This window comes from Ovis aries, chromosome 23 (genome assembly GCF_016772045.2).
Source record: "Ovis aries strain OAR_USU_Benz2616 breed Rambouillet chromosome 23, ARS-UI_Ramb_v3.0, whole genome shotgun sequence".
Taxonomy (NCBI): Eukaryota; Metazoa; Chordata; class Mammalia; order Artiodactyla; family Bovidae; genus Ovis; species Ovis aries.
The window spans coordinates 23189646-23216649 of NC_056076.1; the positions used below are offsets into that span (position 1 = coordinate 23189646).

General features: G+C 39.9%; 1 protein-coding gene across 5 annotated transcripts in view; it reads left to right on the forward strand.

Moving 5' to 3' along the window:
• The first annotated feature begins 9502 nt into the window (after positions 1-9502).
• NOL4 (nucleolar protein 4) overlaps positions 9503-27004 on the forward strand; it is a 461414-nt gene continuing 443912 nt past the window's right edge. For 4 of the 5 annotated variants that reach the window (XM_042239581.2, XM_027960833.3, XM_042239576.2 and 1 more), the window contains exon 1: positions 9503-11409. In XM_042239581.2, the coding sequence (XP_042095515.1) occupies positions 11143-11409 (267 nt within the window). In that variant the 5' untranslated portion in view covers positions 9503-11142. Of the gene's footprint in view, positions 11410-12480; positions 12565-27004 lie in introns of those variants that run through there. The other variant, XM_042239579.2, reaches the window with a different exon arrangement.

The window sequence follows — 27004 nt, forward strand, 5'->3', positions numbered from 1 at the left end:
CAAAATTTAGGTATATTTGTTTTTCTACAAGAAGACATCTATGTATAAGTATACTCAGAAACATAGCTGTCTTAGTAAACCATTCTATACCCCTGACCCTCAAGAGGCTGCTCTACTTCCCTCTGTGTGTGGGTTTTTTTCAATCATCACATCCAACTACAAATTAATGGCCAAAATGACTTCAAGTTTTGATTGGCTCAAGCATCATTATTCTTAGTGAGGTTGTTCTTAATAAATTATGCTCTATAATATGTTCAGTTCAGTTCAGTTCAGTCGCTCAGTCATATCCAACTCTTTGCGACCCCATGAATTGCAGCACGCCAGGCCTCCCTGAGGCCCAGAGTTCACCCAGACTCACGTCCATCGAGTCAGTGATGCCATCCAGCCATCTCATCCTCGGTCGTCCCCTTCTCCTCCCACCCCCAATCCCTCCCAGCATCAGAGTCTTTTCCAATGAGTCAACTCTTCACGTGAGGTGGCCAAAGTACTGGAGTTTCAGCTTTAGCATCATTCCTTCCAAAGAAATCCCAGGGCTCATCTCCTTCAGAATGGACTGGTTGGATCTCCTTGCAGTCCAAGGGACTCTCAAGAGTCTTCTCCAACACCACCGTTCAAAAGCATCAATTCTTCAGCACTCAGCCTTCTTCACAGTCCAACTCTCACATCCATACATGACCACTGGAAAACCATAGCCTTGACTAGATGGACCTTTGTTGGCAAAGTAACTTCCCTGCTTTTGAATATACTATCTAGGTTGGTCATAACTTTTCTTCCAAGGAGTAAGCATCTTTTAATTCCATGGCTGCAGTCACCGTCTGCAGTGATTCTGGAGCCCAAAAAACTGAAGTCTGACACTGTTTCTACTGTTTCCCATCTATTTCCCATGAAGTGATAGGACCGGATGCCATGATCTTCGTTTTCTGAATGTTGAGCTTTAAGCCAACTTTTTCACTCTCTTATTTCACTTTCATCAAGAGGCTTTTTAGTTCCTCTTCACTTTCTGCCATAAGGGTGGTGTCATATACATATCTGAGGTTATTGATATTTCTCCCGGCAATCTTGATTCCAGCTTGTGTTTCTTCCAGTCCAGCGTTCCTCATGATGTACTCTGCATAGAAGTTAAATAAGCAGGGGGACAATATACAGCCTTGACGTACTCTTTTTCCTATTTGGAACCAGTCTGTTGTGCCATGTCCAGTTCTAACTGTTGCTTCCTGACCTGCATACAGATTTCTCAAGAGGCAGGTCAGATGGTCTGGTATTCCCATCTCTTTCAGAATTTTCCACAGTTTATTGTGATCCACACAGTCAAAAGCTTTGGCATAGTCAAGAAAGCAGAAATAGATGTTTTTCTGGAACTCTCTTGCTTTTTCCATGATCCAGCAGATGTTGGGTTAGGCAGTTGTATCTTATGCACACACATATAAAATTCTACCTTGAAGATTACCTCAATCTAAAATTTACAATTCATTAAGATAAATGAAAGTGTTTCACTCTGTACTGGTGTTCTGCTTTTTTAAGCTATCAGTTTATTTAACTTATATGCAGAGTACATCATGAGAAACGCTGGACTGGAAGAAACATAAGCTGGAATCAAGATTGCTGGGAGAAATGTCAATAACCTCAGATATGCAGATGACACTACCCTTATGGCAGAAAGTGAAGAGGAACTCAAAAGCTTCTTGATGAAAGTGAAAGTGGACAGCGAAAAAGTCTTAAAGCTCAACATTCAGAAAACGAAGATCATGGCATCCGGTCCCATCACTTCATGGGAAATAGACGGGAAACAGTGGAAACAGTGTCAGACTTCAGTTTTTTGGGCTCCAAAATCACTGCAGATGGTGATTGCAGCCATGAAATTAAAAGACGCTTACTCCTTGGAAGAAAAGTTATGACCAACCTAGATAGTATATTCAAAAGCAGAGACATTACTTTGCCAACAAAGGTCCATCTAGTCAAGGCTATGGTTTTTCTAGTGGTCATGTATGGATGTGAGAGTTGGACTGTGAAGAAGGCTGAGTGCCAAAGAATTGATGCTTTTGAACTGTGGTGTTGGAGAAGACTCTTGAGAGTCCCTTGGACTGCAAGGAGATCCAACCAGTCCATTCTGAAGGAGATCAGCCCTGGGATTTCTTTGGAAGGAATGATGCTAAAGCTGAAACTCCAGTACTTTGGCCACCTCACGTGAAGAGCTGACTCATTGGAAAAGATCCTGATGCTGGGAGGGATTGGGGACAGGAGGAAAAGGGGATGACAGAGGTTGAGATGGCTGGATGGCATCACTGACTCGATGGATGTGAGTCTGAGTGAAATCTGGGAGTTGGTGATGGACAAGGAGGCCTGGCATGCTGCGATTCTTGGGGTCACAAAGAGTCCAACACGACTGAGCAACTGAACTGAACTGAGAGAGTTTAAAATTGTCTAAGATGTATTTTTGCATATAAGATGAATACTTCATGACTTAAATGTTAACACTCATTTTCAAAACTCAATATAAAGTAAAAAAGAACTTAAAATTTTGGAGCTAAATGGTTATTCTGCTTTTGATCAAGAAGTTTAATTAAAGAATTTTCTAAAGACTTTGAAGATGTTCATTTTAGAAGCAAGAAGAGAAGTCTATAAACTTATTTCTGCCTTACTTTTCAATACATGTTAGAATAGTCTCAGAAAAACTAGGGGTAGTTTTCTCTTCAACTTCTCTCCACCCCACAAAGGACAATATTTCAACATTGTTACAGATAACTTGTAGATTCTGATATTTGAACTCAGATGTCTTTCCTGCAAAGTCTATTTCTAGAGTCTGTGATTTCAGCCAAGAATTATATATCCATTTTTGTCACTTTCAACTTACAAGTCAAACAAATATCTTACAATGATTAGTAATATATTGTAAATAAGATTTAAGCATTACATAATGGTGGTGAGATTTTAACTGGTTCATTCAACAGAAATTAGGATGAAAACTGGAAATAGGGAAAAGTGTAATGGGAGTTAGGAAGATGTGCATTGCCCCCTCTTCTCTGAAGAATTGTTATTTTCCATGACAAAAAAACTGTTCTAAAAATAATATAGAAATTCTATAATTGTGCTGTCCACTGAGTTGAAGATATGTAGATGACTGTTTTAAGACATATATTTTGGAAGAAAAGATAAGCCATATGGCTACTGGAAATAAAGCAATATTTGGGGCCAGAAAAAATGTATTTTCTTCTCTGTTACAAGGGACATGAACACCAGACTGTTAGCGTTGGACTTTATCATAGTTCTGACAGCTAGATGAAAATGTCAGGTGGATGAATGTTGAATGAATCCATATGTGACTGTTAAAATGCAGGAACTGGCTGTGCCATGGATTTGTTCATACAGAGATGATAAAGGTAGGAACCAAACAGAAATTCAGCAAAGCCACTAGATTTGTCAAATCTAATTTGTTCTTAGTTTGCACAAATTAAGTATATATGGAAATTAACTTCTGACCAGTGTATCATATTTAATGGTGATCACACCAAGGAAATATAAATATCAATCAATTTGGAGCCAAGCACAACAAACATTAAATTTCTAATCTTTTATCTTTTGGTTAGAAAATGGAATAAGGATACTGATACCATAGCTTACAAAATTTGTTTAAAAAAATTTTTTTTTTTGGTGTGTGTTAGTAATGACAGCCCTAAAGATCAAGACAATATTTAAACTCTTTCAAAAACATTTCTTTTCTGAGCCAAAGTATAGCTACAGAATCCTGAAGATAGTGCTTCTCAAATTATTTGGAAGAAGAGTCAATATGGAAGTCAACTAATAAAATCAGATTTGTGACTTTTTATGTAGTCTCAAACTTCCCTATTGGCACAAGGGAAATACATCCCTGCTTTCACTTAGTTTACTGTTTCATTTTGAAAAGTTACCATGATGTATGATGATCAAATTGCTGATCAGTTTGAGTTGGCTACTTGCTTCCTTTTCAAGTTCCTTTTCCTTGGAAGAGTTATTAATAGATGATTAAACATCTGAATGCATAATGATGTTTAGAACTTCTGGGTTTCAAAGTACCAAGGGACCCTCTATCATACTCTCTGGTCCAGCTGAAGGGCTCAGATTCTCTTACTAACTCAACTCAGTAGACAAAGGCTCTATTCCATCTCTTCAATGGCCGATTTTCTCATAGGTCATATTCAAGGTGTAGATTCCTGTTTCAGCATCCCTCCAGATTCTGATCTAAACTAGAATAGGTCAAACCAAAATTTTCAGTCTTTCTTTTAAATTTTTATTTATTTTGAAGTCAGATGTTATTTATTCTTTACTTTTTAAACAATTTAATTCAATTTTTATTGAATGAAATATTCTTCAAATTCTTTAGTGCTTTACAGCTTTCAGAAGTTTCACACACATGATTTCATATAATCCCACAATAATGCTTTTTGCCCCTTTTCCTATATTGCTCCTCCTCTCTCTGTTCCCACTGGCAACCACCAGTTTGTATCTGTGAGTCTACTTCTTTTTTGTTTTATTCATGAGTTTGTTGTATTTTTTAGATTGTACATATAAGTGATGCCCTATAGTATGTGTCTTTCCTTTTTAAAATACAAATTATTTTAAGGCCAGGTAAATTTTAGGACTTACTAGGAATTTAGGTCCAGCCAAGGATTGATTCAAATGGCTTGGCTATTTTTCTCAGACTTTCCCATCGTCACTGTTGTATCAAAAGGAGCTAACTTGTGCTGTTCAGGACACCCCATTCCATTTCAGTCCTAGGGTATCAGTGAATACAAAATCAGCATCAAAACATACAGCCTTTCCCTTTGGGGGCTGGGGGCGTGGGGACAGAGGAATGTGGATAGAGGTGATGTCATTCATTCCCATGGCTTTAAATTTTCTGTATGTATATCTTCAGCCCAGACTTTTCTCTGTCTTTCAAGCTTCTATATTCAAATTCCTACATGAACCACTCTTTCCATATTTCAAATTTAACTTTTCTGAAATTAAATTTTTCTTCCTGCCTCTCCACCCCAACCTACTTCTGCTCCTACCTCAGCCTCCAACTCCCAATCTGTTCCTCCCTCAAATGCCCCTCTCTAAGTCAGTGGCCTCACTAGCCATACTACTAAAGCCAGAAGCCATCTGGTCATCCTCGACTCAATCTTTTCCCTCACTTGCCACATGCAATTCATCAGCAAGCCTTCTGCTATCTTTAAAACATACCTTCAATCATCACTTCTGTCTACTGTGACCATTACCTTTCTAATCCATCCCCTGAATACTTCACCTAAACTACTACAACTACTGTAAGCTTCTTAACTAGTCTTGCTTCCATGCATGCCTCCTCCTAATCCTTTCAAAGTGGCTAGTGGAACTTCTAAAAGTGCATCTTATGACATTTAATTCTGCTTTAAATGTACTTGATTGATTTCCCACCGGGCCAATAATGAATCACAAACTCTCTATCATGGTGAACAGTGCCCTACAGGATATGGCAGCAGAAGACAATGAGATGTCATAGCCTATTTCTCTACTTCAAGCTCAACAAGTTTCTGTTATGCTGGTCTTTTTCTTTTTTCTTTTTCTTTTTTTTTTTGGCTGCACTACGTCTTGTGGCATGCCAGCATGGACTTCTCTAGTTGTGGTGCACCAGTTTAGTTGCCCTACGGCATGTGGGATCTTAGTCCCTTGACCAGGGACTGAACTCTTGTCCCCTGTATTAGCAGTCAGATTCTTATCCACTGGACTACCAGGAAAGTCTCACATTGATCTTCTTTCTAATCCTTAAACATGCCAGAACTCTTGCCTTTGTGCTGTCTATTGTTCCCCTTCTTAGCTGTTGATGTGATTGACTTCTTTGCATCCTTCAGGTGTCATGATAAATGTTACCTACTCAGAGAGATCTTCCCCGAGTCTCCAATTCCCACCACTATTCCATTGTTTTCTATCATGGTACCATCCCCCACCCTCCACCTCTTCTAGCACTCACTTATTAGCACTCAAGTGCTAATTATTTATTTATTTGCTCATTATCTGTTTTCCTTAGACAATTTTAAGTTCCATTTGATGAGGGCCATACATATACATCAGTTTTGTGGACTACCTTAACCTTAGAACCTACCAGAGAGATTGTGAAAGTCATTCAGTCTTGTCCAACTCTTTGCAAGCCCATGGACTATAGCTTGCCAGGCTCCTCTGTCAATGGAACTCTCCAGGCCAGAATACTGGAGTGGGTAGCCATTCCCTTCTCCAGGGGATCTTCCCAACTCAGGGATCACACCAGGTCTCCCACTTTATTGAATGAAAGTATAATTATATAGATGGATGAAGGAAGGATTGTTTAGTCTTTGAATCCTTATTTTATGATTATAGATTACCTGTTTGCACTATAACATTTTGCTGATGAATAGGTAGTCCTGCATGACTATTTGTGATGGATAATAAAATGCAAGATTTTCCAGAATTTTTTTAAACATACACAAACTGACCCTGATGTTGAAAGAAATTTTACTTTCATAATGTTGATTTGTTTCAAAATTTGCATTATCCTTCATTACAATATAATTTTCTGATATAACACTTTCTGACTTCCTCTCCCTATAAATAGCATGGAGAACCCTAGGTCACGGGCTGAGGAATTGGTGTTCAGATATGGGGGTGAAGAGTCACTTTTTGGAGAGAGATGTTCTGCACAGAAGCAATTCTGAAGAAAGTGTCTTGGGGGGAATGCCAATTAAACTCCAAGCAGCCTGTTCAATGAATAATTTAGCTGAAGGAACTGGAAAGAACTTCTGGAGATGTTAAAAGTAGAGGAGAGAAATGTATCCAGAGTGAGTTACTGAAGCAGATTTTAGATTTTTCAAGTGTTTATGCTCTTGGGTAGAAAAGATATGGTAAAAGATGTTGACTGAGCCTGCTAGTTAATAATGAGTACAGATACAGAACAAAGCACATTGGAGACCAGAGAATCCACAGAGCTTGGAGAAATGTGGCCCTCAAAGTCCAAGGACTCTCAATTCCTTTAGTCTAATGTGAATACTCTCTTGTTTACCTCTTCCTTCTAAAAAGAATGTCTTATATGATATCTTTCAATTGTGTAAGTTTTTTTCTTTTTGCTTATATACCAAATCTAGTTAATGTAACTAGGGGTTAGACATATTTGTTTATATTCTAAGCCTCAAATTTGTAATTTCCATACATTGGAGTGTCAAGTATAATGATAAATAGAATGAACATGTGTATGTGGTCAGGCCCTGTGATTTCCTTAACTGGGGCCCAACTTAATCCAAACAACCTCCAGCAAAAGGTAACGCGAATGGCCGAGAATTATGCCTGCCAACTTCTTCCCTCCTTCTCTTCCTCTCATTTTCCTTACTTTATTAACTATCTCAGCATATATTTATTAAGCACTTACTGTGTGCACTGGGGCTTCTCAGGTGACTGCATGTGAGGTTTCTCAGGTCACTGAAGCTAAGTCACTTCAGTTGTATTTTACCCTTTGCAACTGTATGAACTGTTACCCTCCAGGCTCCTCTGTCCATAATATTCTCCAGGCAAGAATACTGGAGTGGGTTGCTATGCCCTCCTGCAGGGGATCATCCCAACCCAGGGATCTAACTCCTGTCTCCTATGTCTTCTGCTTTGGTGGGTGGGTTTTTACCAGTAGTGCCCCAAATTCAGTAGTAAAGAATCTGCCTACCAATGCAGGAGACGCAGGAGACACAGATTCGATCCCTGGATTAGGAAAATCTCCTGGAGGAGGAAATGGCAACCCGCTCCAACATTCTTGCCTGGGATATCCCATGGACAGAGGAGCCTGGACAGCTACAGTCCATGGGGTCACAAAGAGTCAGACACAACTGAGCAACTGAACACACACACATATTCATTGTTCTGGAGTTACTTGGAAAACAAGAACATCTGAACTCTCTAGAGTCTTCAATCAAGACTGTTACTTGCTAAGCTGCATCCCACTCTTCTGCAACCCCAGGGACTGTAGCCCACCAGGCTCCTCTATTCATATAGTACAAGAGCAGTGCAAGTTCTTATGATCTAAAACACTTCCAAACTATCGGTGCCAGTCATCCTTTGCTGGATCATAAAATAAATTTATTGAGTTAGGAACATTTTTTTACCAAATTTAAAAAATAGAAAACTGGCAAATAGTGTATCTTACATGTAATAAAAAATACTTCATAAAATTTTTGGAGGAGAGATGTATACATGCATTCTATTCTAAATTAAAGTGCATGTTTTACTATGAGACAAGGTTAAAAAAAAGTTTGAAAGACACTACCCAGAGTTTAGAGGCAGATGACTTGAGTAAGTCAAAGAAGGAAGTCTTTCTGGTTTTGAAAGTATTTGAATGAGGCTTAGAGGAGTTGGGATATCTTTTCAAATAAAAGAGCTACCAAAAAGAATTATAAAATTGTGAATTAAGCTATATCCATAAGTGAAAGTAAACTCTATAGAACCAGCTTAATCTTGAATGAATGACCACTCTATGACCAACTATACTTCCAGAATCTCCTAGGAAACCTATGACCAATATACCAGAAAACCTACATCTCTCCGCTTGGAATCAATCTCTTGTCTCTGATCTCACCAGGGAAACTTTGAATTGTTTTTGTAAGTTATACTCCATTTAGAAGAGTGGCTGGAAATATGCTCTGTTCAATTGTTCATCCCAAATATTATGTACTTCAGACACTGTAAATATTTTTTAAAATGTGAAAAGCCTAAAGATAAGTTCCCAATTCAGTAAACTGAAAGTGATCCTCTCCTGATATTAAATCCACGTGTGAGTTCTACTGGCCTGTGGCTCCTCTGAGCTCTACGGGACTAATATTTATTGGGCAAACAAATCCAAAGACTCAGGACTACTGATATATGTTAGCATTATTTTTCGATTCAAAAGAAGGGAATACAAAGAATAAAAGCAGTCAAGGTAGCCTCTAGAGAAGGGGAGCTGTTGTTGCAGGCATCTTGCAAGTTAATGTGAATTCACCCGGGACTCTAGAGCCACCCAGAGAGGGGAGAGAGGAGGAGACAGGGAGGGGGGGTGGTGGATGAAAACTCTTCCTTTGCAGCTGGCCCTCTCCCTCATTTGTTGCTCCAATAAGCAGTAATTAGGTCCTGAGCTAATGGTGTCAGCTGATTTGCTGTTTTTAGGCTAGACCCAGAGGAATCTCCATGGAAACCCTGCTGGAGTCGTCCCCCCACCTGGATGCTGAGTGCTCCTTTCCGCCACCTGGCTGCCGCCGGGCCGGCTGCTACCTCCTCCCGCCTCTAACCTGCAGCCTGCAACATGCGCACTGCCCCCGGGATCCCTAAATGGGACAATTCTGCCCGTGACGTCAGCGCCCAGCCGTCTCCACAGAAACTTTTGTCCCACTGGCCAATCAGAGAGCTTGGAAGGGGCCGGGGAAGGGGGGGGCGGGAGGAGAGGGGAGTGGGAGGGGTGGGGGGTGAGGGGAGAGGCGAGAGGTTTAGTGTGTGGAGCTGCTCGCGCTCCGCCCGGGCTGTCAGTCCCGGCTCCAGCCACCGCCGCGAGACCTTCCCGGAGACGCGCGCACACACAGCGCACCCCCTGCACACCCTCGCTCCTCGGCTCACACACACGCGCACACTCAGCCTGGTGGAGCAGGAGCCACTGACCGTTCTGCAAGTGCCGGGACCAGCCGCGGCGCAGTGGGGACAAACATCCCGCGTTCCTCCCAGTCGGGGCTTTCGTCTTGGAGACGGCGACGAGGGGGCGAAGGTGGGCTAGGACACGGACCCGGCGCCGGGCACTGGTCGGGCCGCCTTGCCTGGCAGAGCCGCCTCCCGGGACGGGCGCGGGCCTCCGCAGAGAGTAGAATAAAGAGGAGCGGCCGCGATCGCAGCGCGAGGAGGATGGGAACTCCCCTATTTCCAGCTCTGTAACAAACGGATGGAAATCCTGAATGGAGGAACCGCTGATCTCATTTGCTTGAGAAATCGTCCGGAGGAACTCATATTTGGCTACTCTGAGCAGAGGAGGGGGTGTCCATGACGTGGCAGGGGGAAAATAGACATCCGAAACCTCCCGTGTGAACTGCAAACTGTAACCAAGCAAGGGGAAAATGACAGCTCGCTATATTCTAATTTCATGCAGAGGGTTTGAAGCATCTGTATCATAAACTTACTTCTATGCCTTGTACCCAGTTCATTAGAGACCAGAGGAGTCCTGTCTGGGGGCCCCAACGTTATCTGGGAGAGCCGCCGCCAGCGGCCTGCCTTCGTTTACCCGCTTCCCCCTGGAGCGGATATCTGTTCAGGGTACCACGGGCTATCCTAGAGAACTCCGGCCAAATCTCCGTGGATGCTTTGCTAATTCTGGGACTTAACTCCCGGAACCTACCTACGGGACTGGAATTTAGTCTAAATGCATCTGAAGAAATGACATTTTAAGCCGCTTTAAAAATACCTTAAGAAATTTCCTGTGTAGCAGGATTTGATGGGCTTAACAACATGACAGGTAAGAACTTTCTCTCTTTCTAGTCCCTGAACGCCCCACACAGAGAAGGCCGAAGCGGAACGGGACCCTGGAGGAAGGAGAGCCCGGGAACCCGGGTGCCCTTCGGGCTCTCAGGCGCCCGGCCGGGCAGCTGCTTTCGAGAGAGGCGCAGCCCTCTCTCCTGGACGGCGGTGGGGCCGGAGGCCGGGAAGCTTCGGGGGCGCGCGCGCGCGGGGAGGCGGCGCTGCGCTCCACCTGCCTGCTCCGGACGCAGCCCCGGGCGAGGCGTCGAGGGACCACCCCAAGTCAATATTGGGATTTTTAATAAGCCAAGGAATGGGATTTTAATTATTCAAAACCCAGCTCCTCCGGGCCAGAGGATGGTCCTACTCCCACAATATTAGAGACCCATCACTAAGGAAGAGAACAGCGTCCGGAGACATCCGTCGCCAATTGCGAATGAAACCAGAGAGTTGGTAGCACGGGGCATTGATCGCTGGTGCCCAGCCGGACCCTCCTCCCAGTCGCCCCATCCCTCCCCCCTTCCCCCCGACCCGAGGCAGGCTCTGGCGGCGCCCGGGACCTCGCGTCCCCTACATCGTGGCGGGGGTCTGCATTTTTCATGAGCCCGGGGTGAACAGGTGCGAAGTGCGCTGGGAGCCTCCGGCCGGCTGCCGGGCGCGCGGAACATGGAGAGCGAGCGCGATGTGTACCGCCAGTTCCAGGACTGGTGCCTCCGGACTTACGGGGACTCAGGCAAGACCAAGACGGTGACCCGTAAAAAATACGAGCGGATCGTCCAGCTCCTCAACGGCTGCGAGTCGAGCTCCACGGACAACGCCAAATTTAAATTCTGGGTCAAATCGAAGGGTTTCCAGCTGGGCCAGCCGGACGAGGTCCGCGGGGGCGGCGGCGGCGGCGCCAAGCAAGTGCTCTACGTGCCGGTCAAGACCACGGTGAGTGACTCGCCTTCTTCTGTTATTTGTCTGCCGGAGCAGCCCGGCGGGGAGGTGGGGGTGGGGGGAGAAAGGGGGGAGCCGAGAGCCACCGTTGGCTCGTTTGCCCCCACCCTTCTCAACCCCCCTCCCCAAGTCGTCCCCACTCGCGTGAGCCAGGCGCGTTTCCCCCAACGTGGAGTCTTTGTGGTCCTGTATTTTAAAGCAGCAGCGCATCTCTCGAGCGCGCAGCCCTCCTCGTCTCCGGAGCTTCCATCCCCGGGTCGGGCGGCATCTCGCGTCCTCGGACTGGGCCATTGTCCCACGGCCTTCGCTGTGCGCCCGGCGCGTGTCCCGCCTTCGCCACCGCGCATAAAGGCCACGCTGAAACCCCAGCCGCACGTTCTGATAATAGATGATTCTGATCGATAGTCTGCGGAGTCTTTTTATTGGCACAAAGCCCGAACGTGGCGCTGGTCGTGGATGTGTGGGGTTCCCCCGAGCCCCCCACCCCACAACGGACACTATCAGGTTTTATTGTTAGTTAGACCGCCGCCTGGGAGACACCTGGCTGTCCGATCGCCTTAATCTCTCCTTGAGATCTTGCCCTGAAGATTTAGATGGTAGATAGGGTCCTGGAGATGCCTCCTCCTGCCCACCGCCCCCCACCGCTTCCTTCCTCACTTGCAGCTTTCACAAATAAAGCTGCAGCTACATGAAGAACAACAAAGAGTGATGGGTTTGGGCGCAATCAAGTGGTGTACGTTATTTGTTCCTTATTCTGGGATGGCTCTAGTCTCACGGCCGCAAAGCTGCAAGCCCAGGCGCTGGCGCTGAGAGCTCAGTGTATCTCAGCGTCCCCAGGCAGAAGCCTGTGAGGTCGGGGAGCGGCGGCAGCGTCAATTTCCGTTTTCAGGAGATGGGAACTGTGGGCTACAAGTAGGATTGCAGATCAGATCCATAAGACCTTTCTTCATCATGCTAGGTGGGTAGTCGTCCGGAGTAGGGGTGGGGGAGGGTTATCTGGCATTCCGTACATTTTTGCCTCGCTTTGGGGTTTCTTGAGCATTTGCTCCTTTTCCTCCATCTCTCACTGGCAACTGTTTCCCGTGCAGTATTCCTGGAGGATGCTAGAAAGGAGATGCCTTGAAAGCTATTCATCTATCTCAAACGGAGGTATATTAAATTGGAAATACATGCATGAAAGGTTTTTCAAAGGATTATATGGAAGACTTTCTGGAAAGCAGTTTATAGTTTCTTGAGATTAATTAGGGGTAGTTGTTTGAAGGAACTATATTTCTTTTGAAATTTATATGGAAAAATGGACATGGGAATAAAGGTGAAACGGAAACACACATAAAAGTTCTGCTTTTTTTTTTTTTAATATGTATCATTGTTGAAAGGTTTCTAGGAGGGCTAACTATAAACGCAGCCTTCCTTCGCCTTTCACATGTGGCATTGCTAAAGACAATGGTGAGATTGCTTTATTAATAATGAGCATTAGATGGGCATGGATGAACTTAGGTTTATCTACATCTGGGTGAGCCAGAAGTCTGTCATAGAGAATGAGGGACTTTGATTCATTTATATCGGGAGTAACATGAAGAACCTGGTTTTTAAAAATAACTTAGTTAGACAAAGTAAATTCAGAACATATGAATGTATTTTTCTTTGGGTGGTACTGAACTAATTGATGAATAAAATAATGATTTAAGATATTTATCTGAATATTACTTAATAAGATTGTGTGTGTTTTATTTTGCAAATTGCTAGCTGGGAGTTTGTTTTTCATTTCTTAAAATATTTTACTTAGGCACCTCTGTTTATGTGTCAGATTGCTTCACTTGTGTATTTCTCCAATTAGTTTATACCTGCATGGATTTGGTTACATCTACTGTATGTATATACAGGTGTTCTTTTTTAAAACGTTAAATAAAAATTCTAACATAAATTGTATAGTGGTCATAGAGGCACTAAGATAAACATGGATGCCAGTAATTCAAATCAGCATTCACATTCTTGGGGACCACATTTTCACTGAAAAATTAATGCAGAGTTGTTAAGAAATTGCTGCTAAGAAATCTAATGTAGATTAACAACTCCAGGATTAATAATAAAATAACATGTGTTTCTCTTTTCAGTAAAGATTCTATATAGTTAAGGGAGAAAATGTAATCCTTGAGGTGATGTTCTTGCATAATGGTTTCCTGTGTAGTATTTAAGAGCGCTGATTTTCATTCACATTTGTTTTGAAATTTTGAAGAGGCTTTTAATTCATGAACTTTCCTATTGCTCTTTATGAAATTTTTATGCTGCTCCTGACATAGAATTATAGGCTCCTCCTTCTCTGAGAGACAGCCAATCATCATTTCATTGACTTAAAAAATAAATAAAAGATCCCTTTTATCATGTGTTTCCCCACATATCAGAGTATTTCTTCCTTAAACCTGTGATGGTTTTTCTTTATGATAGCAGGGGTGCAGTCATCAGAAAGAAAAGTTGTTTTTTTTTTTTTTTTTGTCTTGCATCCAAAAGCATTTAGAGGTTGAAAGAGTGTACTGTATTTGAATGGTATTTTCAAGTAGACTGAGAAGCATTCTAGGATTCTGAGGTTTGAAGGTTCATGGCTGGCTTTGCTTCAGCGAGAGCAATTCATTCCTGGTGTTGCAGTTACCCATTGCTGCTGGTAATTAGGCATCATTACTACTGCGAAAAGGGAAAGAGAGAAGGGGAGAGGACAGGCTGGGGCTAATTAACTCCCTGTGTTTAATGAGAGAAAGGGAGACTGATAGCAACTGGGAGGTCGGACTAGAACAGAGCAGACACACCATGCAGGCTTAATTGAAACAGGACTATCTTTCATTCTAAAAGAAGCTTGGTCCTACCTCTTGTTTTTCCAAAGGAGCAGATTTATTTATAGCTTCGCAAATACTTTCCCCCTGAAGCCTCAAGGTAACTGATAATAAAATCAAGCAAGTGACAACTGACTTAAAAATGTAGAATATTGGAGAAGATAAACATGCCCTTTACTGTTTGTACTGGCCATGCCTAAAACTGAGGGGACATATCTGTCACTGTTTAGATTACTGTGTGGCTGAGCAGATACTGTTTGGTCACCAAGCAACAACATCCTGCGACTCAGCCATTTTAGGTCTGGAGTGAGCCTGTGTGCGCACGTGTGTGCGTATACACACATACATGTGCTTTGCTGAGCATGGAATCTCAGTTCTTTTCCATACTACCACTGTTACTTTTCTATGTTCTTTCCTTAAAGGTGTCAGAAATTTAGAAGTATGAAATTATGGTAACTTCAAACAGTTCTAAAAAGATGCAGGAAATGCTTGACATTGATTCAGAAGCAATGTTTAATCTGTGACCGTTTAAAATTAGCCTCACTATGGTTACTGTTTTACATCTTTGATAGTTCTAGCTTAGTTTGTTTTCAGAAGCTTTATATCCTGATTGACACTTTGTTTTCTGGCAAAAATTAGTTAAAACATCACACTTTAAAATGTAACCACATTTTACTGCTTCATATTAGGAAAGGTAAACTTAGAAAAGAATCAAATTTCATTACATTTCATTAGTAATATTATTCACACATTATTGTTTATTTTATAAAAATCCATTGCATTCTGTAAGTCATTAGGAAATACCGTAAACTCACATTTCTATTTGTCTTTCAGTCTTAACCAAACAAGGTAATGAATATCCAAAGTATAAAATCAAATAATATGAACAATGGTTTTCTTTCCTTGTATTTGTAGGAACAGACATTTCAGCCTTTTTTCTTTTTTTAAAGCATTTACGTGTATTTTTTCCCTTTATTTAGTATTTTTCCCGTTATTTATTCCACAAGGAAACATAAAATGAATTTTTTATCCAGAAAAGAAAATATATTATCTCTAGTTTGTCATTTAAAAATGATAATTTATTCAGTTCTCAATCGGTAGCCTCAGATTTCATATTTTCTCACTGTGTATACTACTAATTGATTATTGTACAGTGATTAGAATGAATATTCATGGACTGGTTCATAAGCAGTTACTGTTTTTTAGTCCTCTGATTGTAGTTTTGGTTATTTTTTTTTAATACCACATCAGAGTGAATAAAATAATACATAAGGAGTCCGTGTACATTTCCACTTGGCCTAAGTCTGTGACTAAGGCTCACATCATATATGCTGGGCGTTGATCTGTAATTTGCTGTAGAATTCTAGAAAACAAAGCTGAGGGATATTCCAGCTATGCATAATGATACTTTGTATCTCTGACAGAGACAAGTCGAAACAGTAGTCACTGAGACAACCACATTTTGCTTATGTCTTAATACTTCCACAGTGGGAATTGCTATTGATGACTGATGCATTTTCCCCCTTCATTTAAATATTTTGGGACACACTATACCATATATCTTTGTGGGGGTTAAAGAGATCCCAAATATGTGTCTCAGCATTGTGGTTTATAAGCTGACTTCAGTGGCATTTAGAGTTGTTGGGAGGAATCCGTCATCCATGGCAAGTCCAAGTCCCCAGCACAGCACCTCCTTTGGGTTCTCAGGGAGTAGTGGGTGCCTTTACTAGAGGCCAGGCTTCCCTGGTGCCTGCAATGCGGGAGACCTGGGTTCAGTCCCGGGGTTGGGAAGATCCTCTGGAGAAGGAAATGGCAACCCACTCCAGTACTCTTGCTTGGAAAATTCTTTGGATGGAGGAGCCTAGTAGGCATAGTCCAGGGGTCGCGAAGAGTCAGACACAACTGAGCGACTTCACTTTCTTTCCTTTCCTTTTACTAGAGGCCAGTTGGCCATGAGGATTAAGAGACAAAGGGTTTGTCGAGTTAACACCCCTGAATGTTAGCAGGAAATCAGACCCTCTTAGTACAAGAGGACTAGTTGTTCAGTCACGAATTTGTGTCTGACTCTGTGACCCCACGGACTGTAGCCTGCCAGGCTCCTCTGTCCATGGGATTTTCCAGGCAAGAGTACTGGAGTGGGTTGTCGTTTCCTTTTCCAGGGAATCTTCCTGACCCAGGAATCAAATCCACATCCCCTGTATTACAGGCAGATTCTTTACCACTGAGTAACCTGGGGAGCCCATATGAGGACTATCCCACATTTATTTCTGAAGATACCAGTCCTTAACTTTTCTGTTAGTTCTTCTTAGTTGGGTTACTAGTGACTATGGTGAAGGTGAGGGGGTAAGACCCAACACATATGTATTCCCTCTAGAAACCTTCTGAATGATTCTGAGATTCTACTTGTCAAGATTTTAACTCTGGACTTTCTGTATAGGATAGAGGAAAGATGAGGAAGGAAATACAGGGATGTGGCAGCAGAATTTCCAAAAGTTTCGATCTCCACGTCAAGATCATAAAGACCTCTCACTAATAGCTGCTGTATTTGCCAAGATATTTTATCTCACTAGGAAAGATTAAAGTGAATCCAGTGTGCTTTACCTTATGCTCCTTTTCATAGTCCCAGGATGGCAATGTAAACTTCATGGACAGCATGGATGGCAGGAAACATGGTATAGTGGGCAGGGTAAGGATTTTAAAGCAAGATTTAAATCCTGGATTTGACATTTACTGGAGTTGCGAGTTCAGTTCAGTTCAGTCGCTCAGTCATGCCCAGCTCTTTGAGACCCCATGAACCACAGCAGGCCAGGCCTCCCTGTCCATCACCAACTCCCAGAGTCCACCCAAACCTATGTCCGTTGAGTTGGTGATGCCATCCAGCCATCTCATCCTCTGTCGTCCCCTTCTCCTCCTGCCCCCAATCCCTCCCAGCATCAGGGTCTTTTCAATGAGTCAGTTCTTTGCATGAGATGGCCAAAATATTGTAGTTCCAGCTTCAACATCAGTCCTTCCAATGAACACCCAGGACTGATCTCCTTTAGGATGGACTGGTTGGATCTCCTTGCAGTCCAAGGGACTCTCAAGAGTCTTCTCCAACACCACAGTTCAAAAGCATCAATTCTTTGATGCTCAGCTTTCTTTATAGTCCAACTCTCACATGCATACATGACCACTGGAAAAACCATAGCCTTGACTAGATGGACCTTTGTTGACAAAATAATGTCTCTGCTTTTTAATAGGAAGTTTCTTATTTAAAGACACTGTTTTCTCTTTGCTTCTCTTTGAGAATTTCTCTTTGAGGATTTCCTAATTTGCATCCAAAACTTTGCCTAGTTTTAGTTTTGGATGAGAATTAATAATCATACTTCATAAGCATATAGTATTATAGCATACACTTGACACATAATAGATGCTGCAAAAATAGAAGCTAATCTAAGTATTAACAAATCAAGAATACCATGATATAATTTTAATTATGTGTTATAAACTCAAAATCACAGTGTAATGAGTTAAAATACAAGATACATATATACATTAATGATTATATATTATAATGTAATATAATATAACATATATTTATAATGTTAACATTATAATATAGTATAATATAACGTTAATGTATTATATTGCATCTTTTTTTCTTACTCCACTTTTAGAAAATAAAAATGACTTTGTTTTCTCAAAAGTGATACTTCCTCATTACTCAAAAGTCTAAGTGAAAAGGAAAAAATTGCCAAAAATTCATTCTAAGTCTCTTGCCTAGATATAACCATTAACTAATTATGAGTATCATTATAGACATCCATCTAAACAAGTATCCCAAAAGAAGATTAGAGATAATGGTTGATAGCCATACTGTATATGGAGAAGCAGAAGTGATTTTCTAAAACTGGGATGACAACTATATACTAATTTAAGAAGAATAAAATATATTACCAAAATGTCACAAAAATACATGAAGTTCAAAAATTTTCTAATAGATTAAGGCTTATTCATAGAAGTGTTTATTCCTAAAATTGACAGAAAAGATCAAGAAAAATATCAATGTTGAATTATATTTATTTTTTCAACTACAATTTCAGTTTTATACCATATTATTGACTTTCTCTAGTGGTAGATAAGGAACAAATCTTTTTTCATTTCTCTCCTTCTTGTTACTGATATCCCTGTTTAGAATGCATTACATTTATTCTAATTGTTATATATTTTGTTGTATTATCTAAATTATATCATTGCTTTTATTGTCAAGGTTCTTTATGTTATAGTATGTAATTTGCTTCTTACAGTTATTGTCCCTTTATTATGGTTAGATGCATATCACCCATTCTTTTACCTGGTTTTCTTTACCTCTAAATTATCTGACTTGATCCGTCTGTTGATTAGTGGTAATTACTGATCATCATTTTTTCCCCTAAAGAAGGGCTCCTATTTTCTGTTCTTTGGGGTTTATATACAACTGAAAAATATTTTCCCCTTTCATTTGTACCTAAAGGGCAACTTAGTTAGGTATAATTTCTTTGTTTTCACTCTTTCCACTGGAATATCGCAGATAATTGTATTAGCGCTATTAAAATTCGACGGCAAACTTTCCCAAATTTCATGGATTTATTTACTTAGGGATCCTTAAAATTAAATAATTTGACTAAGATACACTTTGAATTCCTTTTATTACTCTCTCTTTCTCATGAGTAGTGGTACCCCCGTCCATAGCTTCAGTTGTGTGTCTGTTTTGAGGACTTAATATGCTTCTGCTGGAGTTCAGATCTTTGCTTTGGGTTTTCCACTCGATGTTTTCCATCAAGATATTCCAAAGCACTTAAAATTAAACAAATTCGAAAATTTTTGTTTTCTCCATTTCCCATACTAGGTCCCCCAAGCTAACCTCTTCAAAAAAAAAAAAAAAGAAATTTTTTTTCTTTAAAATTTTTCTTTCTTCATGGGTGGCAATACAATTTCCTCACCTTTCCAAGCCAAAAGTCTGTGTGATCTGATTATTTTTTTGTCCCTTTCTTCTCTCCTTATGGTCAGTGCTTGATAGAATACTGTTGATTTTATCAACTTAATATCAGTTGAACCGACTGACCATAATATTACATCATACCATGAGGTATGTCTATTGCTTGATAATTTGTTGTTTGTTTGTTTTTGCAAAATTTGTTTTGATGGAAAGGAGGGCATCATGTGTAATACATCTTTGGCAGTAATTAATGGGATAAATGAAAATCACTTCCCAACCCCATAACACAATGGAATCTTCTTATTTAAATACCACGCACCAACTAGTTATAACCAGATTTGGGGGCTGTTTTTTAAATTTTATTTATTTAGGTTAAAAAAACATAACATATACTTTTCCATCTTAAATGTATGTAAGTGTGTGATACAATAGTATTAAGCATATGTACTTTGTTGTACAAAAGATCTCTAGAATGTTTTCATCTTGTGAAACTGAAACTCTGTAACTAATAAAGAACTCCCTCTTTCCCCTTCCCTCCAGCCCCTGGAAACCACTATTCTGCTTTCTGATTCTGTGAATCTGACTACATTTGATACCTTATATAATTGCATGCATGCTTACCCTGCCATGTCTGACTCTTTGCTACCCCATGGACTGTAGCCTGCCAGACTCCTGTCCATGGGTTCTCCCAGGAGTGAGTTGCCACTTCCTTCTCCAGGGGATCTTCCCAACCTAGGGATTGAACTGGAACCTTCTGCATTGCCGACTCAATGGGCATGAGTTTGAGTAAACTCCAGGAGTTGGTGATGGATAGGGAGGCCTGGGGGCTGCAGTCCATGGGGTCACAAAGAGTCGGACACGACTGAGCAACTGAACTGAACTTCTGCATTGCAGGCAGATTCTTCACCTTTCGAGCCATTAGGGAAGTCTCCCTCCCCCCACAGTATAAGTGGAATTGCACAGTATTTGTCTTTTGTGATTGATTATCTCACTTAGCATAATACCCTCAAAATTCATCCATGTTAAATTGCGTCACAGAATTTCCTTACTTCTAATGGCTGAATAATATGCTATTTTATGTATTTTCCATATTTTTAAAATTCATTTGTCGATGAGCATTTGAATTGCTTCCATCTTTGGGCTTCCCTGATATCTCAGTTGGTAAAGAATCCATCTGCAATGCAGGAGATTACGGTTCAATTCCTGGGTTGGGAAGATTCCCTGGAGAAGGGATAATCTGCCCACTCCAGTATTCTTGAGCTTCCCTTGTGGCTCAGCTGGAGAAGAATCTGCCTGCAATGCGAGAGACCTGGGTTCAATCGCTGGGTTGGGCAGATCCCCTGGAAAAGGGAAAGGCTACCCACTCTATTATTTTGGCTTGGATAATTTCATGACCTGTATAGTCCATGGGGTGGCAAAGAGTCAACATGACTGAGCGACTTTCACTTTCACTTTTGGCTGTTAGAAATAATGCTGCTGTGAAGGGTATCCCTTCAAAACTCTGCTTTCAATTCTTTTGGATGTATACCCACAAGTGGGATTGCTGGATCACATGGTAGTTCTATTTTTAATTTTTGAGGAACTTCCATACTGTTTTCCTTAGCAGTTATACCATTTGTAGTCCCATCAGAAGCAGGAAAAGATGGACTTTTTTTTTAAAGCTGTGAAACTGGTGACTTTGCTTGTCATTTAGAGTTCTTTAACGAGTACATTGCTTCTTTAGGCAATAGAAAGTTTTGAATGTAACACAATTAATAAAAATGCCTTGCATTTATCAACTTATTAATATATATTGGTTAAGGATTGAGATAATAACTTTAAACAAAATGTCCCCTTTAACATTCACAATAATCCTATCAGATGAACATTTTTCATTACATACTTGATAAAATTGTGGTTTAAATTAAGATAACTTTCTAAAGTCACACAGCTTCTAAGTGTTAGTGTTTTAGTGTTGGGACAAGAAACTATTTCAGTTGGATTCCAAAGTCCTTGCTTTGGTTTCCAAACTTAATGCACTCTAGTGATTAAAACAAATTGAATATTCCCCCAACATGTGTATTTTTATAAATTACATATAGTTCTGTATTAATACTTAACACATAGCACATATTCAAAAATGAAAATCTATAGGACTGTTACTCAGTTCAGTTCAGTCGCTCACTTGTGTCTGACTCTTTGCAACCCCTTGGACTGCAGCATGTCAGGCTTCCCTGTCCATGACCAACTATTACTAAATGTATACAAACATAAATTTTAATGTTTGTATTCATCTCAGTAGGTCATCTCATGCATTTCCTGGGGTGTGCACATACCAGTTTGGAGACAGTTACTTTAATCCATAGGATAATATTGTGAGTGTGTGTTTGGTCGCTTAGTTGTGTCTGACTCTTTGTGACCCCCTGGACCATAGCCTGCCAGGCCTCTTTGTCCATGGGATTCTCCAGGCAACAATACTGGAATGGGTTGCCATTTCCTTCTCCAGGGGATCTTCCCGACCCAGGAATCGAACCCGGGTCTCCTGCATTGCAGGCAGATGATTTACTGACTGAGCTATTGTTGAAGGCAGAAACTATTGTTGAAGCCTAATATTACCTCACAGTAAGTCATTTTAGTTAAGACCTTACACTTCAGCTAAAATATCACCTTCTCTCTTACAGGGGAGTGCCTCTGTACTTAACACAATATTAAAAATAATTTCTTAGCCGTAAAAATCCATGACATCCATAAATCCATTGTATTCTTTCGGTATTGTTTTGGTGGAGGTGAGATTTTATTTCATCAAAGGCAAGTTGAGATGGTGCACAGTCAAGAATAGCTGAAGTGCAGGGTACAGTGGAAGATGAAGTTGGAAAAATAGGTGGGGGCAAAATTATGGGAAGCCTCTACCGCCATGTTGCAAAGTTTGACCTTCCTTCTATAGGGAATGCCAGCTACCAGAAGTGTTTGAGCAAAGACATTATGATTTAGGTCTTACGGGTAGGGACTTGAGATCTCTCCTTGGTTTATGCTGATTATAAATCAAATGAATAAAGAATAAAAGTTGAATAGTTCCTTTTGCCTCAATATTTGTTTGAAGTATTATAGCTATAAATATTACACAGATACTGAAATCAAATTGTTAAGCAGTAAATCAATATAATTCAATAGCTTGAGATTGTGTAATTGAATCATGCTGTACAAACGTCAGACTTTATTAATTCCAATAGTGTTAAAAATAGGATTGTTTGAAATGTAAGAAAATAAATTTAAAGACACTTAAAAGGACACAACTTGATGACCCAGCAACAAGGCATCCCTAAACAATGAAGTTTAGTTGTTCCTGGTTTTAAAATTTCTACAAAAGAATGATACTCTAAATACTCTTTTGTGTCTTGTACTTTTATTGGATATTGTTGTGAGATTCACCTATGTTGTTGTATGTAGCTGTAGTTAGTGTTCTTTAGAATGAATGTATCAAAATTTCATTCATCCTGCTGATGATACATTTGACTATTTGACTTCTAACTTGTTTAATGTATTACGAACATTTGACAAAATGTGCCAAGAATTTAAATCTATAAAAATTAAAACAAAAACTTTGGAAAGAAAAAGGAATATGGATGAAATCATCTTGTAATAAAATGTTTTTTCTTTCCTTCTGTTTTTAGAGTTGAGAAATAATTTTTGACCTCTTATTACTACATCCACAGCTACAAAGATTTACCAGAGAAATTGTTCTAAAACCCACAGGAGATTTCTCTATATTAATAGAATACTTATTCAAGCACAGACCTTTTCAAAGTAATGTTTCAAATACTGCTTAGAACATGGAGTTTATACTTTAAGGCAGTATTCTAAATCTTATTCCAAGTTGTTTATACCTCAGACTTGTTTGATTTTAAATCCACGTGTCTGTCTCTGTCACTGTGATTCTTCAGTCTTTGTGTTCTGTGATAGGCAGGATTCTAAGGTGACTCTGAAATGACTCTCACATGTGTTTAATTCCCTTACCCTTGAGTGTGAGTGGAAAGTGTGCCTATGATCTCTGATTCCTATGGTTATGTTATACGGAACAGTTAACTTGAAGAAAGAGGGCTCTTTTAGGTGGGTCTGACTTAATCACATTAACCTTTCAAAAGCAGAGAGTTTTTATAGCAGAAATAGCAGGCAGAGAATTTCAAAACCTGAGTTGGATTCATTGTAAGGGAGATTCTCTGCTGCTGAGATGGAGGGGGCCATGTGGTTAGGAGCTGAGAGCATGCTTTGCCAACAGCTAGCAAAACAGTGGGGACCTAAGTCGTACAACCACAAGGAATACATTCTGACCAAAGGAAGCTTTTCCCAGCTGGGCTTCCAAGAAAGAATGTAGCTGTCTTCCACCTTCATTTCAGCTTTATAAGAACCTGAGCACAAGACCCATTAAAATATGCTGGACTTTTGAACCATAGAAACTGTGAGATAATATAACTTTGTGAAGCTTTAAGCCACCCAATTTGTAATTATACAGTGAGAGAAAATAATACATAGTTTTTTGGTCTAAATTTTTCAAAAAGCATTTGCTCAGTTAAAACAACTTTCTAAAAAGCACGTTTGACTAATTGTGGTTTAAGATGCAGCTGGGAATAATTTAAATGGCATTCTGCTAATGCCTAATGTGTTGCCATTTTAATCATTTTTGATGAGATGGTCCATAATTTAGTAAAATATATAATTTCTAATAGCTCATTTGAGACAGTTATTGATCACATTAGATATATTTGTGTATATATATACATATTGACTTATTACTATGTACTATTTTGATTTTTTGTTTTTAATTAAAATATTTTATTTCATTATATTCCATCTATCTTTTTTATAGAATATGAAGTGGTTTACTGTTTTATGGTTTTCAGGGAGGATGGAGATTGAGGAGTGCATGTATTAAAAGAGAGCATTATATACATCATTATATTAATGTATGTTTAAGTATTTTTTGACTGCATAGTGACAAATAACAATATGTAGCAATATCATTTATTAGCACTAACCATACTATAACTTTATTTTTAAATATTTTATTATAATATTGTACATTTTAAATGAGACTTTAATATTTGTGGAATTAGCATATAGAAAATAACAATAATAGGTACATCTTCTTCTGTTAAGATATTAACAGGAATTGGAATCATTTTCCTCTCTCTGTTGAGAAGAGAAAATCTTTATCTTGATTATTTTCTCTTTCTATCTGAGTTTTTTTCGAGAGACTCTTATGTCCCACTCGTCCTAATTTTAATCAAGTGTTCATTTGTGCTAGTTATTCTCAGGGTTACAGATTTTCCAAGTGTTTGGCAGTGTTAGAAAACTGGAAGGCTGCGAAGGAGACTCAGAATATAAGTTCAGGAAGTTGGAAGCTTCATTTTGGTGACCCAAAGGAGTAGCTTGTCTGACAGAGAAAGGGTGGTTTTGTCGCTAGTTCTTCCTTTTTTAAAGTTATATGTTTTCAGAAAATATTATTTGAATATTTGGGTCTCATCATTATGTATAAAGATAGTAGTCATTGAGATAAGGTTGGCCAATATTTTTTAAGTTATCTTTTTTTTATTTTGGTGGGGTGCCAGGGTGAGGGGATGCAGAGACAACACTTATAGGTGGGCCCGGCTGCAGTTGCCAGATGGCTAGAGGGCTTTAGGGGTTTAATCTAGGAACAAGGGGCAAAGATAAGTGGCACATATGAGGATCTAATGTCTAGTCGGGTCATAATAACACTATGCTCTAACCAATTGACCTAATTAGATGGGATTTTCAAGACTAGATGGTATGTTGATTGAAAGTATAATAAAAAATCTCTTAATAGAGCTTCACTAACCAGTGAATTAATCAAAACTCTCTTCCCAGAGTGTGGATTGTTCATTCAAAATAGTCTACGCTGTAGTAACCTGTATCTCGTACACATAAAATTGAGTTGTGTATATATTACTGGTTGCATTTTCCCACATCTTTTATGTGAGTTTCAATTATTATCATAATTATGACAGTTAAATATTTCATAACTGATGAATGCATGAATGTAAATTCAATGCTTTAGAAAGGCTCAAAATACATGTGAATTGCTTAAAAGTACAAATAGAAAAAAACAGGGAAAAAAGAAGAAAACAGGTTTCTAGACAGCCTATATTACAAGTAATAACTTACTTTAAAGTAATTGAAACTAGACGTCACAGACAATGCATTGTCCAGGGCATTATTCATGCTTGGAATGTCAGTCGGTAGACCCACACTTAAAGAAGACATCTTTGTCTTATGACAAGTTTACAAATAATTATATGCTAGCATATATTAAATAAATGAAAATTTGATATTGGCATTTATATGTAATGTATTCACTGTCTTCCAACTTTAAATTTTTTAATTGTTAACTGAATAGTTTTAAGGATAACAAGAGCTTTATGCACTAATATAGATAATAAGTGGTGTTTGGCCAGCCATGGAAAAAAATGAGTTAAAGATACACATACTGGCAGTGCTGATAAAACAATATGCTGTTATGATGATGAAGAACTTAGTGTTTCCTGATGGTTGTTTCCATTCAGGTGAGCCAGATGTCATAACTTGATCACGTGGGTTTATCAGGCCCTCTTTAAACCCACATTTAACAAGCCACCTTTTGATTATTTGGGTTCTTACATAAATTGACCAAAGAGAATGCACTGGTCAAACTGTTGCCAATATTGGGAATATTTGAGTTATATTTTTCAGTATAAGTTAAGTGATTTTAGGTTTTATACTATAATGTCTCCTGAGTGTTTGGTGTAGTTCAGAAAGTCTACCTGTAACCAGTTATGTTTGTGTATACAGTGGTGAGATCTCCAAAAGAACACTAGCAAGCTGATGAGATGGGAAGGGGAACATGGCTATCAGGGAGGCAAAGGTGGGGTCCATCAGCTGACTCATTTAGAGTTCCCCCTTCTAGGCAGTCATTCTTAGTTTCCAGTTCCCTTGACATATTTGTTATTCTCTTCTAATTAAGTTATTTTCTAAAATATGGTACCTGGCATACTTTATATATAAGGTTATAATTATAGTTTGCCTATAACTTTGAATTATGCTTTTTTCATTTAAAATCATTATTAAGATTTCCTCAATAGTCTTCATAATTATCTTATGGCTTTGTAAATACCTAATTAAGTGTTCAGAGAAGGCAATGGCACCCCACTCCAGTACTCTTGCCTGGAAAGTCCCATGGATGGAGGACCCTGGTGGGCGGTCACGAAGAGTCAGACATGACTGGGCAACTTCACTTTCACTTTTCACTTTCATGCATTGGAGAAGGCAATGGCACCCCACTCAAGTGTTCTTGCCTGGAAAGTCCCATGGACAGAGGAGCCTGGTGGGCAGCAGTCCATGGGGTCACGAAGAGTCAGACATGACTGAGCGACTTCACTTTCATGCATTGGAGAAGGAAATGGCAACCCACTCAAGTGTTCTTGCCAGGAGAATCCCAGGGACGGGGAAGCCTGGTGGGCTGCTGTCCATGGGGTCGCACAGAGTCGGACATGACTGAAACGACTTAGCAGTAGCAGCAATCAAGTGTTTCTACCATAACTCTCTTCTTTTTTAAATTTTTATTTGATTTTATTCTTTTGCCCATTTTGTTTGATTTTTTATTGAAGTACGGTTGATTTACAATGCTGCATTTCTAGTGTAGAGCAAAGCAGGAAAGTGATTCAATGTTATCTGTATCTATATATATACACATATAACTACATACATGTTTTCCTTTTCAGAGTCTTTTCCATTATATTTTATTACAAGATATTAAATGTAGTTCGCATCCTTGTTG